The sequence below is a fragment of the Astyanax mexicanus genome, chromosome 11 (assembly GCF_023375975.1).
Source record: "Astyanax mexicanus isolate ESR-SI-001 chromosome 11, AstMex3_surface, whole genome shotgun sequence".
Taxonomy (NCBI): Eukaryota; Metazoa; Chordata; class Actinopteri; order Characiformes; family Acestrorhamphidae; genus Astyanax; species Astyanax mexicanus.
In genome coordinates this window covers 36,100,623-36,117,837 of record NC_064418.1, presented here as the reverse complement: position 1 = coordinate 36,117,837, position 17,215 = coordinate 36,100,623, and the positions used below count along the sequence as shown (strand labels likewise).

Below are 17,215 nucleotides of genomic sequence, written 5' to 3'. Positions count from 1 at the left end.
GTGCCAAGGCCTTTAAACAGAAAAGGATCCGAAAAAAGTGTATATTGTTAAAAAAAAAAAAAAAAAAAAAAAACCTGAATATATTTGTTTTAAAGAAAGCTTTGGAAATTGGCGCAAAAATAAGAATAAATTAAGTCTTAGTCTGTAGTAAAGTTAGAAGAGAATGTGTTACTGCACTCTACTGCTGACTTTGTAGTAAACTGCACTTTTATCATAATACCTAAAAAAGACACCAAAATACAGATCAATTTGAAACAATTTAGTTTGCCCTTTAGATACATTCTGACACATTCAAAAAAACAAGAAAAAAAAGGTACAGGAAGAGGTCTGGCTGACCCACATGGCAACAACTTTAGATTGGTTTAACAAGTCTTATTTTAACAGTTTAACTAAGTCTCACTTTCAGCACTGAAGAGAAAATTTAGAGGTCTGACAGGTGAAGTGTTGTAAGAACACCAGCAATCAGCACACTGTACCTGAGCAGACGACTCCTACATCATCCTTGTGTCCACATTCATCCTCTCCACACAGCTGATATCTGCAGTTCCACAGAGACGCCTCGTTCCCCTCACACTCCACCTCATTCAGCCATATGGGTCCAGTTCCAGATCCAAACCGGGCTGGTACTGGTACTGGAGCACTGAGGGCGACTCCACACTGCAGCTGTCTGCAGACCAACTGCGCATCCTCAATATCCCACAATTCATCACTCACTGTCCCCCATGATCCACTGTGGAAAACCTCCAGCCTTCCAGCACAGTCTCCCCCAGAACCAACCAGCCTGATGAAGCTGTAGCCTAAAATTAAGAGAAACCAGTTCAAAGTATGATTTCTTAGTTCACCCGTAGTCACATGATGATTGGTTCATTTCAGATTCATAATAATTATAATAACCCTTACAATAAAACAAAATAAAACAATTTCCCCCTAACAACAGGCATTATTCACTACAACTCCAAATAATTTGAATTAAATGTACCAGAGCAGGTGATGTAGAGCTGTTCCGTGGAGCTGCAGTTAACTGCTTGTGAGCTGCTGCAGTTCCTCAGATGAGCTTCACTCCCAGAGCAGTTGAAACCTGTCACACACATGTAGCTGTGTTCAGGACTGGATGAAGAGGAGCTGGAGATGTTGAGTACAGAACCACAGCCCAGCTGTCTGCAGACCACAGAGGCCTCAGACTCACTCCAGGAGTCCAGCAGAACTCTCCTCCACTCCTGCCTGAAGAACACCTCCACCTCCCCCTCACACTCCATCCCTCCAGACAACCGCACTCCTCCCTCATGAGACGCCAGAGAAGAACCTGAAAGTACCACAAATATATTTTAGATTTTACAGGCTTAATAAGATTGTTTTTACAGCACTTGAAATAAATCAGATTTAGAAATTAAACACATTGTTTTTTTACAGGTACTGCTGCATTAGCTGAGCTATATATGGAGCAAAATTAGAAATTGATTTTCAGAAATCAAAATTGTCTATGGAAATGTATATACATGTTCAAAACTGAGATACATTAGTAAATTAATTGAAGTGAAGTAAAAAAAAAATATATATAAGAACATTATAACGGCACTTCCTCCTAAAATCACTTTACAGCCCATTGATAAGAATGTTTAAGATTCTTAAAAGCTCACCACTGCAGATGAGTCCAACATCCTGTTTATGAGAGCATGCAGTTCGACTCCATGATGAAATGGGACACTTCAACAGGTGTGTTTCGTTCCCCTGACAATCAAACACATCCTCCCAGATCCGGCCACTCCCCTCCCCAAACCAGTCTGACCTCAACACAGCCACAGCACTCCCACACTTCAGCTGAGCACAGAGGACACTGGAAGCTCTCATATCCCAGCTTACATCACACACTGTACCCCACTCACTGAGGTACTGGAGCTCCACTCGACCAGAACAAGAGTCTGAGCCGTTCATCAGCCGAGCCTGAGTATGACCTGAATTTACAACCAAGAGACTCGTAAAAGAGCAAGTTCTCTCCTATACTGTATATTATATAAAGAAATGTTAGACGATAATATCACATATTATACTGTACCAGAACATACAAGTCCCACATCATTACCATGAGAGCAGTTTTATTTGTGTGAAGAGGTTATTGGACAGAGAGTAATCTCAGATTCATCTCCTCTACACTGAAGCTCCTCTGACCACACCTGACCCTTCCCTTTACCAAAAGCAGCTGCTCCCAGAACCTCCACAGGAGAACCACAGCCCAGCTCTCGAAACACAACCTCTGCATCCTGCTGGTCAAAGTCAGCATCACACACTGTGAACCAAGACGCTCCATGAAAAACCTCCACTCTCCCAGAGCAAACATGAGGACCATCAGCAAGTCTGGATGTCCTGTGATCTGTGTGTAATGCAAAAATGTTAAATCTCTCTCTCTCTCACAATCAGATTAAATAAAGACTTGTATAATAGACAAATGCTAAACAAAACAGAAGGCTAGTAATGAGATGAAAAAATACTAGAGTTGTCAAATTAACATGTTCACTTCATTAATGAATAAAAAAATGAACACAAATAACAAAAATACTGCTCATTAATTACCCTACTTTGTGCCCTCTGACCTCCGACGCTAGATCCCAGTTCACAGATCATATCAAACCACATAATCTATCCAATTCATCCATGTTAATAATACAGATTAATTTAGCTAGGAAAACAGTTGGCATCGCCAAATAGCCATAGTGGCTAATCCGCCATTTTGAAAATCATAACAAAAGATTTATAGAAAAACAATAAATTTTTTTTTTTTATTCTGACTTTTTTTGTTGGTCAAAATATAATTAAATATCTAAATTGTCCATATTTGATATCTTAATTCTGTCCATATTTGCATATTATTTTTAATCATTTTAAGCAGGGCTGGTATATTTTATTATTACACAGCAAAGCATTTAAGCTGTTATTGTAATAATAAATGTAAAAATGTTAACTATTTTAGAGTAGCCTAGAATATCTGGCATGTGTGACCTTCATTTATATTTTTTGTAATTTGCATACGAATAAAGGAGCATCAATTTATAACATTTTTTTTAAGATATGTACAGTATTTACAGAATCTTTACTGACTGATTTTTTTTAAGCGAAACAGCAGAGTGGTATAGAATACCATAGTCTGGCAATCTCAGTGTGTGATAATGTACACATCAGGAAGTTGTTCAGTTGAGCTGTACACATTTATATCAAAACGATAACACATCGACTAAAATTAATATATTGTGACATAAGTTTTGTCATATCGTCCAGCACTAAATTGTTAAGCTGGAAATGGCACTATGTTTCTAATTACAGTGTGTTGACTCGTTTTGTTTTGGCATATAAAGTGTTTGAGAAGTTGTCTGGAAGTGGAAAGGACTAATGCATTTTGTTTCATTCAGGTTATAATTTTGAAAACAAATGTTGTGCTCTAGCAAATCAGTACTGCAGACCCTTTTTTATTAAATTAAATTTTATCAAACAAAATGAAACTGACTAGACAATATCTTGGGTTAATATTTTCAGCAATTAAATAAAAGTCAAAGCAAATGTTAAAAAAAACATCACTGCTTCTCACATTAGCTGTAACTGTCAGAATTTACTATGTAATAGAATATTTAATACGGAATAGGTATACAAAACAGTGACATTCCATCATAGGATCTCTGATTTGATTTTGTCTATGATGTGTCGAAACATTCTCAGAAAGTTCACAAATGTAATACATGTAATACGTACGTATTACAGTTTTTGTCTAATTAAAACATACCTGAACAGGTAAGCTCAATATCCATATTATGATTACAGCTGTGTTCACCCCAGCCTAATGATAAACATTAGTTTCAGTGTAGACTCTGATCCAGTACACTTCACATGACTCATCCAGATCGGTGCAGATCCTGGAACAGCTGCATCAGTCCTAAACGGCTCTCCACAGCCCAACTCTTTACACATGACAAAACCCGCTATGAAATTTGCACCAGCACCACAAATTGTTCCCCACTGTCCTCTGTGAAAAACCTCTGCTCTTCCAGCACAGCGACTGCCACCATCCGCCAACCTCACACTGTCTGTGTAAGAGAAAATAAGAACAAGAAAAATGTACCGAATTATGAACTAGTAAGAGTAAAAATGGGAAACATTTTTTTGAAAAACACTTACCTGCACACACCAGTCCCACATCATTATCATGGGAGCAGTTGTGTTTGAGTGAAGATGATTTTGGACAGAAGTGAATCTGAGATTCAGTTCCTCTACACTGAAGCTTCTCTGACCACACCGGACCCTCCCCTCTACCAAAAGCAGCTGCTCCCAGAACCTCCACAAGAGAACCACAGCCCAGCTCTCGACACACAACCTCTGCATCCTGCTGGTTAAAGTCAGCATCACACACTGTGACCCAGCTCTCTCCATGAAGAACCTCCACTCTCCCAGAACAGTGAGAACCACCAACCACCCGGACTCTTAAAAATTGTGAACATAAAGCTGAATTTAAACATATGTGAGTCACTGCTTCAACATGAAAATGTCTTTCCATGTCATTGAATCTCTGACATTAACACAGCAAGAATGGTCCAAAGAGATATGGCATTTAACCTTCAGTGGAAAAGTTGACTAAATGAACGCTATCTGTTTCCTTACAAACAGTACTACTACGCTTAACTGGACCCTAAGCCTCTAAAATGGGTCCTTTCCCACCACTTACAAGACTTTGTTTTACATGTATGATATATTATGAACAGTTTCCTGTTCCTAGTTAACAGAAGGGAACATAAAATAATTTACTGATACAATTTACCTGAACAGATGACTCCAGCATCTTTAGAATGATCACAGTTATGTTTACCCCATCCTGCTGATTCACAGTTCCTTACAAAAAGTTTACATAAACATTGAGCTAATCTTAATGACATTAATCACAAACATGCAGCTCTTACCAGAACACACCAGTCCCACATCATTATCATGGGAGCAGTTGTGTTTGAGTGAAGATGATTTTGGACAGAAGTGAATCTGTGATTCGTTTCCTCTACACTGAAGCTCCTCTGACCACACCGGACCCTCCCCTCTACCAAAAGCAGCTGCTCCCAGAATCTCCACAGGAGAACCACAGCCCAGCTCCCGACACACAACCTCTGCATCCTGCTGGTTAAAGTCAGCATCACACACTGTGAACCAGCTCTCACCATGAAGAACCTCCACTCTTCCAGAGCAGCGAGAGCCATTAACCAGCAGGACTCCTAAAAATTACCATGAAAAAAAGAAAGCTTATTTATCAGTAATGATAAATGATTAAGCATGATGATGCTAAATATTGCACAATGAATGATTCATGAATGCATTGGAAAAAACTAAAGAGAGTATAAGGATTCAAAATAAGTTCAGTAAAGCTATGAATTACATTAAACAAATTAATATGGATCAGCAAAATTATGAAATCAGTAAAAAAAAAATCAGTAAATTAATTGTTGGTTGAGAATTCCAGTGTACAGCACAGTTTGGTGATTGCTCAGTTTAAACATACCAACTTACCTTGGCAATCAACAAGGATTTACGGTGGGTTAAAAAGAAAAATCATATGTGCTGTACACTTTGCCTACATGGCAGATAATATACAGTCCCTGTTTACAGTGTTTTACCTGAACAGATAACTCCAGCATAGGACACCCCTAATCAAAATGTATATTATTGTGACTACAGAAGGAAATAAAAATGACCTAATGTTTAGAACACATAACATTGAAGTGGACACGTCTATTTAGCATTTTTAATATTTTTTCCCTTTACAGTTTCAAAATAACAAAAATAAAAAAGATACACATAGACTTTTAATTTGTTGGCAATCCTGTGAGCAGTTATTTTCCAGACACTATATGACCTCCACCAGTCTTGTTACCTGCTTAATGGACTGGAGGAACAGAACAGTAGACACATACTTAATTCACCATTCTTGCTTTTAAACTATGTGCTGCCAGTACAAGTATTCTAAGTCTGTTCCACTCCAACCCAGAATATTACATGTGATTCACATGGATACATGTTGCTGTAGCCATTTTGTATAATGTGTTACTGCAGCTCCAAAAATCCACAAATTATCTCCAAAACAACAGTCTCTTGTGTCTGTTAGACTAGAGAAACTCATTACATTTGTCCAAAGTCTATTGTGTTTATAATTAGTGCTATCCACCAGGAAGTTTCTGCTAGCTGTGTTTTTAATGTTTTTAAATTCACACTACAAGGTATTCTAGACAAACACAGATCCCCTACACTTTATTACACTATTATCCACTAAAAAACAAATGCCAGAACAGTAATGCTGCACAAACATAACACCCTCACCCCAAACAAACAATATAATAAGTCACAAATATTTAATTTCACCAGGTCTTAATGGCAAACAGGTAATGGAGCACAGGGCTGAGCTACTGAGACAGAGGGCTGTCTAAGTAGGAATAGATGAAGTCACAGGCTCATTGTGCTGAATGCAGTTCTTACCTGCACACACCAGTCCCACATCATTATCATGGGAGCAGTTGTGTTTGAGTGAAGATGATTTTGGACAGAAGTGAGTCTGAGATTTGTTTCCTCTACACTGAAGCACCTCTGACCACACCTGACCCTCCCCTCTACCAAACGCAGCTGCTCCCAGAACCTTCACAGGAGAACCACAGCCCAGCTCTCGACACACAACCTCTGCACCCTGCTGGTCAAAGTCAGCATCACACACTGTGACCCAGCTCTCTCCATGAAGAACCTCCACTCTCTCAGAGCAGCGAGAACCTAAAACCAGCCTGGCTCCTAAAATATCACAAGAGCATAAACAATGAGATAACAACAGGATTTAATAAATGAAAGTCAGACAGCACAGACACACAATGTAACTATTCAATACAGTGCACATATTATATGAACATAGTGTAGCTTGCCTGAACAGATGACTCCAGAATTGTGGGTTTCATTGCAGTCATGTTTAACCCATACTGGTGATCTACAGTTCTTCAGTCTAGACTCTGATCCACTACAGTCCACATCATCCATCCAGATTGGTCCTGATCCTGATCCAAAATGAGATTTGCCCAGTGCATCTACAGCTTCTCCACAGCCCAGCTCTCTACACACCACTGCAGCATCACTCATATCCCAGTCATCACCACACACTGTTCCCCACTGCCCTCTATGAAGAACCTCCACTCTCCCAGCACAGCGACTGCCACCATCCACCAACCTCACACTGCCTGTACAACAGACAAGGAATAAAGAAAGAAAGAAGCGAATAAAAAAAAGAAATAATAATATGCTTCTTCAGCGTCGCAAGGTTATTTAACATAATTCTTAACAGATTTCGCTAATTCAAACAGCCCGAAAATGTTTTAAATAGCTCAATTTTAACGCTCTAATTACTAAAAAATGGCTCGGGTTCAGAATGACAGTTTATGGCTCAGGTCGGGTCTGGCTCGGCCAGAAAGTGCATGGATTTGGGCCGGGTCGGGCTGGATTTTTGGGCCCGATCTAAGCTCTACCGCTCCACACACTGCAGGCTTTTTGCAGCGGGAGAGCCATACACTTTTACAAAAACACAGTTAACTCTGGACTGGAAATATTCCGCTGTTTTAATCTTTCCAGACCTTGTCTCACCCCTAGGCTATTTTAATTAAGTTTTTTCAATAGCAAACTATTTGAAGTTGGCTTATTTAACGTTATATAATATTTACATTCTTCATGCTGATGCTAAGCTAATGGTGGGAATACACATTCATTGAACTCTAGACGAGAAATATGTGCAGTTTTAATCTTGCAAGGTTTTTTTTAATCGCTAGGCTTTTTTATTGAATTTTTCCAACAACAAACTATTTAAAATTGGCTTATTTACATAATATTTACATGTAAGTTACTTAACGTTACTTCTAATATTAATATAATGCGGGGATACACTTTTAACACCTGACCAGAAATATGTGCAGTATTTTAACAAAACAATTTCAACAACAAGTTGGCTTATTTATATGAAATTTACATATAACGTTAACTTTATTCTTCACACGAACACTGAGCTAATGCTAAGCTAACAGCGCTAAGCTTACACCTGAGGAAAAATATTGTGCTGTTTTAATTTTCTCACACTTCGTCATTAAGCTATTTTATCTAGGTTTTTCCCACAAAAAAAACTATTTCAAATTAGCTTATTCATAAGACAAGTTTTAAAAATCTGCTCATTTTCAAATGCAATTCATATTACATTTAAACTATGGCAATGTTTAGCTATCCTTAGACAACTAACGTTAGCTAACTACCTAGAAAGAGAGGCAAGGCCAGCACGTGCAGGTGGTGTAAGACACTACAAACACATACATGATCATAAAATCATGACAGAGGTGGGAGGCGGGGGGCGGGGCCGTGTGACTGCTCAAACCCCGCCCACTCCACGTAATTTTCACCAAACAAGTTTAGTTACTTTACTTAGCTAACCTGAGTTGGCTAACCTAGTTAACTATCGTTAAGTACCTAAGGCTAGGTTCAAAACCTAACGTAAATACTAAAATTATGGAGAAGAACGAAGTATGTGTAAGGGACAGTATTAGTATAACAGTAACGGCATTAGAAATGTGTGTTACCTCTAGGCACCTGTAGCAGGTTAGATTCGGATAATTACAGTGTTTTTTGGGCAGGAGAAAAAAACAAGACAAGCAGTAAAAAGCCAAAGGAGCCTCACCTTTTCTGACCGCAGTTTTAGGATTTAGGAATTAGGAACATGAATATAAGTACCTAGTTTTCTGTTTATAAGCATTTTAATCGTTTTTTGTTCAGTTTTCTTGTGTATTATTTTGTAAAGAAATAAATCTTTGGTTTGGAAACCTAAAACGCGAGTTGGAAAGTGAGTCAAGAACCGCATGGATCTACAGTATGAATACTAATGAACTGATGGAGAGAAATGATCCACTTACCAAAAAAAAAAACTGGAGAGAAAGTTTTCCTGAGGGTACTGTAAAAAAAAAAAAAAAAAACACTGGGGTTATTAACAAAGGAGTGGGGCTTGCAGAATGTACAGAAATCAACTTTCCAAAAAAATCCTGGATGTGTAATTAAGTTGGCTTGGAAAAGCCAACTTATTGTTCTTCGTAATCTTATTCTTATTATTCTATTCGCAAAATTTAATCACTATCTCCTCCTAGGGCTTTTAACGTAGAAACCTGAAACTTTGCAGGATCGTCAGACCTATACCGGTTCAGGTTGCTTGTGCTTTTTGAGGCGATATATCGTACGGTTTTCGTAAAAACTTCGTAAACGTACGCTTTTTTTTCCCATAGGAAATGAATGGGGGACAACTTTGAACGTCTGTGTAGATAACAATTTTTGACATACAAAGACAAAAATCGGATGGTCTATAGAACTTACCGTGTTCTTTCCGAAAATTTTAACGTTTTGACAATACGTCGTACGGTTTTCGTACAAATGTCGTACGAAGTTTTCCCATAGAAATGAATGGGGGGCCCAGAGTTCTAACTCACACACGAGCAGCTCTGCGCACGGAACCCCTTCTCTCCCCTGCTCCTCCAGTACTGTGAGTGTATGGAGGAGCTGCTGTATGGAGCAGCTATCAGTCAAAAGTTTGGACACCCCTGCACCCCAGCCAGGGTTTAGCAACCACCTATTAACTGCTTAGCAACCACCTTAGCAACCACCTGGAAAACGTTAGCAACTGCCTAGCAACCACTTAGTAACAACCTGGAATACATTAGCAACGTCCTAGCAACCACTTAGCAACCACTTTAGAAATTATAGCAACCGCCTAGCAACCAGTTAGCAACACCTTAGCAACCACCAGGAAAACGTTAGAAACTGCCTAGCAACCACTTTAGAAATTATAGCAACTGCCTAGCAACCACTTAGCAACACCTTAACAACCACTAGGAAAACGATAGCAACTGCATAGCAACCACTTAGCAACCACTTTAGAAATGATAGCAACTGCCTAGCAACCACTTAACAACACCATAGCAACCACTAGGAAAATGTTAGCAACTGCCTAGCAACCACTTAGCAACCACTTTAGAAATTATAGCAACTGTCTAGCAACCAGTTAGCAACCACTTAGCAACCACCTGGAAAACGTTAGCAACTGCCTAGCAACCACTTAGCAACCACTTTAGAAATGATAGCAACTGCCTAGCAACCACCTAGCAACACCTTAGCAACCACCCTGGATACCATAGCAACACCTTAGCAACCACCTAGAAACACCCTAGCAACCACCTAGCAACCACCTAGCAACACCTTAGCAACCACCCCAGATACCATAGCAACACCTTAGCAACCACGTAGCAACCACCTAGAAACACCTTAGCAACCACCCCAGATACCATAGCAACACCTTAGCAACCACCTAGCAACCACTTAGCAACCACCTAGCAACACCTTAGCAACCACCCCAGATACCATAGCAACACCTTAGCAACCACCTAGCAACACCTTAACAACCACCTAGCAACACCTTAGCAAACACCCCGGAGACCATAGCAACACCCTAGCAACCACCTAGCAACCGCCTAGCAACACCTTAGCAACCACCCCAGATACCATAGCAACACCTTAGCAACCGCAAAGCAACACCTTAGCAACCAGCTAGCAATCACCTAGCAACACCTTAGCAACCACCCGGATACCATAGCAACACCTTAGCAACCACCTAGCAACACCTTAACAACCACCTAGCAACACCTTAGCAAACACCCCGGAGACCATAGCAACACCCTAGCAACCACTTAGCAACCGCCTAGCAACACCTTAGCAACCACCCCAGATACCATAGCAACACCTTAGCAACCGCATAGCAACACCTTAGCAACCAGCTAGCAATCACCTAGCAACACCTTAGCAACAACCCCGGATACCATGGCAACACCTTAGCAACCACCTAGCAACATCTTAGCAACCACCCCGGATACCATAGCAACACCTTAGCATTCACCTAGCAACCACCTAGAAACACCTTAGCAACCACCCCAGATACCATAGCAACACCTTAGCAACCACCTAGCAACATCTTAGCAACCACCCCGGATACCATAGCAACACCTTAGCAACCACCTAGCAACCACCTAGAAACACCTTAGCAACCACCCCAGATACCATAGAAACACCTTAGCAACCACCTAGCAACTGTCTAGCAACCAGTTAGCAACCACTTAGCAACCACCTGGAAAACGTTAGCAACTGCCTAGCAACCACTTAGCAACCACTTTAGAAATGATAGCAACTGCCTAGCAACCACCTAGCAACACCTTAGCAACCACCCTGGATACCATAGCAACACCTTAGCAACCACCTAGAAACACCCTAGCAACCACCTAGCAACCACCTAGCAACACCTTAGCAACCACCCCAGATACCATAGCAACACCTTAGCAACCACGTAGCAACCACCTAGAAACACCTTAGCAACCACCCCAGATACCATAGCAACACCTTAGCAACCACCTAGCAACCACTTAGCAACCACCTAGCAACACCTTAGCAACCACCCCAGATACCATAGCAACACCTTAGCAACCACCTAGCAACACCTTAACAACCACCTAGCAACACCTTAGCAAACACCCCGGAGACCATAGCAACACCCTAGCAACCACCTAGCAACCGCCTAGCAACACCTTAGCAACCACCCCAGATACCATAGCAACACCTTAGCAACCGCAAAGCAACACCTTAGCAACCAGCTAGCAATCACCTAGCAACACCTTAGCAACCACCCGGATACCATAGCAACACCTTAGCAACCACCTAGCAACACCTTAACAACCACCTAGCAACACCTTAGCAAACACCCCGGAGACCATAGCAACACCCTAGCAACCACTTAGCAACCGCCTAGCAACACCTTAGCAACCACCCCAGATACCATAGCAACACCTTAGCAACCGCATAGCAACACCTTAGCAACCAGCTAGCAATCACCTAGCAACACCTTAGCAACAACCCCGGATACCATGGCAACACCTTAGCAACCACCCCGGATAACTTTTAGCGTTTAGCCAAAAGTTAACAGCATATCAATGACTCTTCACACTCTTCAGACGGAAAAAGCTTAGCAACCATTTTAACTTTTTAACGTTATTAGCGTTCTTTTCCAAGCCAACTTAAAGTTCGTTCACGAACTTTACCTTTTCTAGTTTTAGATTAAAATTCCGTCATCTTTCATTCAGTTGAATGGAAATAGGCTTTAGGGTTAAAAGCTGTACTGAAACCAGCCACCAGAGGGCGTAAGAGACGTTGTGGCTTCACTTTTCAACCCCTGTCGTGCTGTCTATACTTATATACAGTCTATGGTTGTGATCAGTGCGGTCTCAGCAAATCAGAGTGGTGTTGACTGGTTAAAATCAACCTAACAATTTTCCGCACAGATTGCATTTTCAAATAGAAAAATACATACATAAATACCTAAATTCGTTAATTAATTAAATAGATACAAAAATATAATCTACTAAATAATTAATAATAAATAATTATTAATAAATGACGCTTAATCAAATAGTCTATATTCATACTGATTAACAATATTTATAACAATGATGTTGATATATTATAAATAAAAAATGATATGTATTCTTTAATAATGTCAATTTCCTGCACCTGTCACCATAACGTCCAAAAAAAGTTACCTAGTCCGAAGATCAAATGTTTAACTGCATATTGTCCTCCAAGTTGTGGTCATAGTTAAACGTCACTAATTCCCGCTCTCTCTGCAATCTTCTGAAGGGATACGCGTGCCTCAAACCTTGCTTAAATGTACGCTCGTTTAACCCTTGTATGGTGTTCATATTTTTGTTACTCAGACAGTGTTCATGGGTCTGGTGGACCCGCTGCATTTTAATGTTTTAAATTCTGCAAAATTATGGAATAGGGCCAACTCCGTTCCATTTTTCTCTAAAAACAGGACTTCCCTCTAAATAAGTGCAATTCAGAATAATGTTTAGGATGGAATCTGGGATAAAAAGCTCAAAAAAAAAAGACTTGATGTCCTGTACCGGGGAAACTGCCATCCGCCAATCCTAGTCGCATTCTTATCACACTGGGCAGCTATGCATGGTGGCTCATTTTTTGGGCAAAAGAGCATTCAATTTCTGACAGGTATCCATTTAATTCTTCAACAATATTACAAGCTGGTACAGGAACAACAGGGGCAGAAACAAAACACACACAAACTACACACCCAGACAGGAGGAGAACAGAGTAAACACCTTTATTAGCCCCGGGTCCAGTAGACCCGAACATCCTGTATGTAATTTAAATGTGTAGGGGGGGTGTTCATCAAAAATGTGTTCTGATATATGTTCTTCACAGAAAATGACCCAAAGCCAATAAGTTTGAGTTAGAAATAGTAGCTGCGTGTCCCGAACGCGCTGCCTTATAAGATCCCTTATGGGTGAAAATGCTGCCGAACGAGGGAGCTGCCTTTGAAGGCAATGACTACCTAGGCAGCTCCCTTCAGATTGGACCGCAGCTAGTATTTGATGGTATCATTTTTCCTTTGATAAAAAATGTAAACGGGTCCCACAGACCCGAACACCACACAAGGGTTAAAACACTGTTCTTGCGTGAGAGGGTGCGTACGCATTAAAACAGGGCTGAAATGTGCGTGCGCAACCTCTCACGCAAGAACAGTGATTTATAAAAAATATATATGGCGTAAAAAAAGGGCGTACATTTAATCTAGATTTGAGGCACGCGTATCCCTTCAGAAGATTGCAGAGGGAGCGGGAAATAGTGACATCATGTGTTAAAGCACGGAACTGCAGGTACATGCGTAAAAACCTTCCTCACGCATATTAATACTTAAATCAAGATTAAAAACGTATAAATGAGGCCCACAATTCGCTGACTCATCTGGCTGCTCTCCAAAAGCATGTTTTGTCACAAGAACATAAGTATCTCTTGTGAGGAGAATAAGGTACCCACTTGAAGGTCTAAAATGAATGGGTTTATATGAAGCAATATCATAAAAATCATAGTTTATAAACGCCTTATAGTTTTTTGAAGGGAGTCGGCAGATTCTATAAACGGCTCTAGGCAGAGATGTACAGTAACCAAGTAGAACTACTTTACCTAAATGCTAAAATGCTGTATCTGTCTCTACTGGAGTATTAACTTTCTCCTACTTCCACTTTTACTTTATTATATATTTTCAGTGAGTTTAATACTTTAACTTTAATAATTGTTTTATGTGCTGCATCGTTACAATTCTAAAAATGTTACAAACCATACTCACCAACCAAACCCACATCACATTATCACTAAAGCCAGAGCGGTAGATATTCTACTGCGGTCAAGCCAGCCCCCACTTCAAAACGCTTGGTCAAACTAGCCCCCACGCTGTTTCTTAGAGCGCGCATACACTGAACATTGCGGCAAGCGTGAGAAGGAACACATTTCAAAATAAAAGTCCCCCCCTTAATATCACGACATTATGCTGTGGAGTGGTATTAAAAGGAATCCACATAATATCACATGTTATGTCTGATATCACATGTCAATTTCAGGTAGTCCTGGTAGTACACAAAATAAAAGCCCTGTAAATTATAACAATTATGTTAATTAAATAATAATAATACTAATAATAATAATACTAACAATACTACTACTAATAATAATAATACTTGTATGTGTCACTCACTTAATAGCAGGGCATTATAATGTGTCATTTCAAAATAAAGGCCCTTTAAATTGTAACATTTATGTAATTTGTTTAGACTGTTATTAAAAGAAATCTGTCTGATATCACAGTTCAATTTCAGATAGTCCTGATAGTACACTACTTGTATGTGTCACTCACTTAAAATCAGAACATTTTGATGCGTCATTTCAAAATAAAGGCCCTTTAAATTATAACAATATTTTATTTCAACAATGTTTAGACTGTTATTAAAAGGAATCTGTCTGATATCACAGCTCAATTTTATATAGCCCTGATAGTACACCACTTGTATGTTTCACTCACTTAAAATCAGAACATTTTGATGTGTCATTTCAAAATAAGGGCCATTTAAATTGTAACATTTATGTAATTTTACACAATGTTTAGACTGTTATTAAAAGAAATCTGTCTGATATCACAGTTCAATTTCATATAGTCCTGATAGTATACTACTTGTATGTTTCACTCACTTAATATCAGAAGATTTTGATGTGTCATTATAAAATAAAGGCCCTTTAAATTATAACATTTATGTAATTTTACACAATATTTAGACTGTTCTTAAAATAAATCTGTCTGATATCACAGTTCAATTTCATATAGTCCTGATAGTACACTACTTGTATGTTTCACTCAATTACTATCAGAACATTTTGATGTGTCATTTTAAAATAAAAGCCCTTTAAATTGTAACATTTATGTAATTTTACACAATGTTTAGACTGTTATTAAAAGAAATCTGTCTGATATCACAGTTCAATTTCATATAGTCCTGATAGTACACTACTTGTATGTTTCACTCACTTAAAATCGGAACATTTTGATGTGTCATTTCAAAATAAGGGCCATTTAAATTGTAACATTTATGTAATTTTACACAATGTTTAGACTGTTATTAAAAGAAATCTGTCTGATATCACAGGTCAATTTCAGATAGTCCTGATAGTACACCACTTGTATGTGTCACTCACTTAAAATCAGAACATTTTGATGTGTCATTTCAAAATAAGGGCCCTTTAAATTATAACATTTATGTAATTTTACACAATATTTAGACTGTTCTTAAAAGAAATCTGTCTGATATCACAGGTCAATTTCAGATAGTCCTGATAGTACACTACTTGTATGTTTCACTCAATTACTATCAGAACATTTTGATGTGTCATTTTAAAATAAAGGCCCTTTAAATTATAACATTTATGTAATTTTACACAATATTTAGACTGTTCTTAAAAGAAATCTGTCTGATATCACAGGTCAATTTCAGATAGTCCTGATAGTACACTACTTGTATGTTTCACTCAATTACTATCAGAACATTTTGATGTGTCATTTTAAAATAAAGGCCCTTTAAATTATAACATTTATGTAATTTTACACAATATTTAGACTGTTCTTAAAAGAAATCTGTCTGATATCACAGGTCAATTTCAGATAGTCCTGATAGTACACTACTTGTATGTTTCACTCAATTACTATCAGAACATTTTGATGTGTCATTTTAAAATAAAGGCCCTTTAAATTATAACATTTATGTAATTTTACACAATATTTAGACTGTTCTTAAAATAAATCTGTCTGATATCACAGTTCAATTTCATATAGTCCTGATAGTACACTACTTGTATGTGTCACTCACTTAATAACAGAACATTTTGATGTGTCATTTCAAAATAAAGGCCCTTTAAATTGTAACATTTATGTAATTTTACACAATGTTTAGACTGTTATTAAAAGAAATCTGTCTGATAACACAGTTCAATTTCATATAGTCCTGATAGTACACTACTTGTATGTTTCACTCAATTACTATCAGAACATTTTGATGTGTCATTTTAAAATAAAAGCCCTTTAAATTGTAACATTTATGTAATTTTACACAATGTTTAGACTGTTATTAAAAGAAATCTGTCTGATATCACAGTTCAATTTCATATAGTCCTGATAGTACACTACTTGTATGTTTCACTCAATTACTATCAGAACATTTTGATGTGTCATTTTAAAATAAAAGACCTTTAAATTGTAACATTTATGTAATTTTACACAATGTTTAGACTGTTATTAAAAGGAATCTGTCTGATATCACAGGTCAATCTCATATAGTCCTGATAGTACACTACTTGTATATTTCACTCACTTAAAATCAGAACATTTTGATGTGTCATTTCAAAATAAAGGCCCTTTAAATTATAACATTTATGTAATTTTACACAATGTTTAGACTGTTATTAAAAGAAATCTGTCTGATATCACAGTTCAATTTCATATAGTCCTGATAGTACACTACTTGCATGTTTCACTCACTTAAAATCAGAACATTTTGATGTGTCATTTCAAAATAAAGGCCCTTTAAATTATAAAAACATTTTATTTCAACACAATGTTTAGACTGTTATTAAAAAAAAATCTGTCTGATATCACGGGTCAATTTCATATAGTCCTGATAGTACACCAATTGTATGTTTCACTCAATTACTATCAGAACATTTTGATGTGTCATTTTAAAATAAAAGCCCTTTAAAT

General features: G+C 38.2%; 1 protein-coding gene across 1 annotated transcript; it reads right to left on the bottom strand.

Moving 5' to 3' along the window:
* Positions 1-244: 244 nt before the first annotated feature.
* Positions 245-14,515, bottom strand: LOC125804891 (deleted in malignant brain tumors 1 protein-like). The gene is made up of 7 exons (XM_049484603.1): positions 14,264-14,515; positions 8,943-8,980; positions 6,927-7,235; positions 6,496-6,798; positions 4,938-5,240; positions 980-1,303; positions 245-797 (listed from the first exon to the last, which is right to left on the bottom strand). Exons 3-7 carry the CDS (start codon positions 7,135-7,137, stop codon positions 463-465), a joined length of 1,476 nt encoding a protein of 491 aa, XP_049340560.1. The 5' UTR covers positions 7,138-7,235; positions 8,943-8,980; positions 14,264-14,515; the 3' UTR covers positions 245-462.
* Between the last annotated feature and the right edge of the window lie 2,700 nt (positions 14,516-17,215).

Excerpts from the sequence above, each read along its gene's own strand:
- LOC125804891 (XM_049484603.1), bottom strand. The coding sequence starts at position 7,137 with ATGAGTGATGCTGCAGTGGTGTGTAGAGAGCTGGGCTGTGGAGAAGCT. Across the intron at positions 5,241-6,495 it reads TGTGGGACTGGTGTGTGCAG|GAGTCCTGCTGGTTAATGGC; the intron begins GTAAGAACTGCA and ends GGTAATTTTTAG. Across the intron at positions 1,304-4,937 it reads TGTGGGACTGGTGTGTTCTG|GTTCTTCTCTGGCGTCTCAT; the intron begins GTAAGAGCTGCA and ends TGGTACTTTCAG.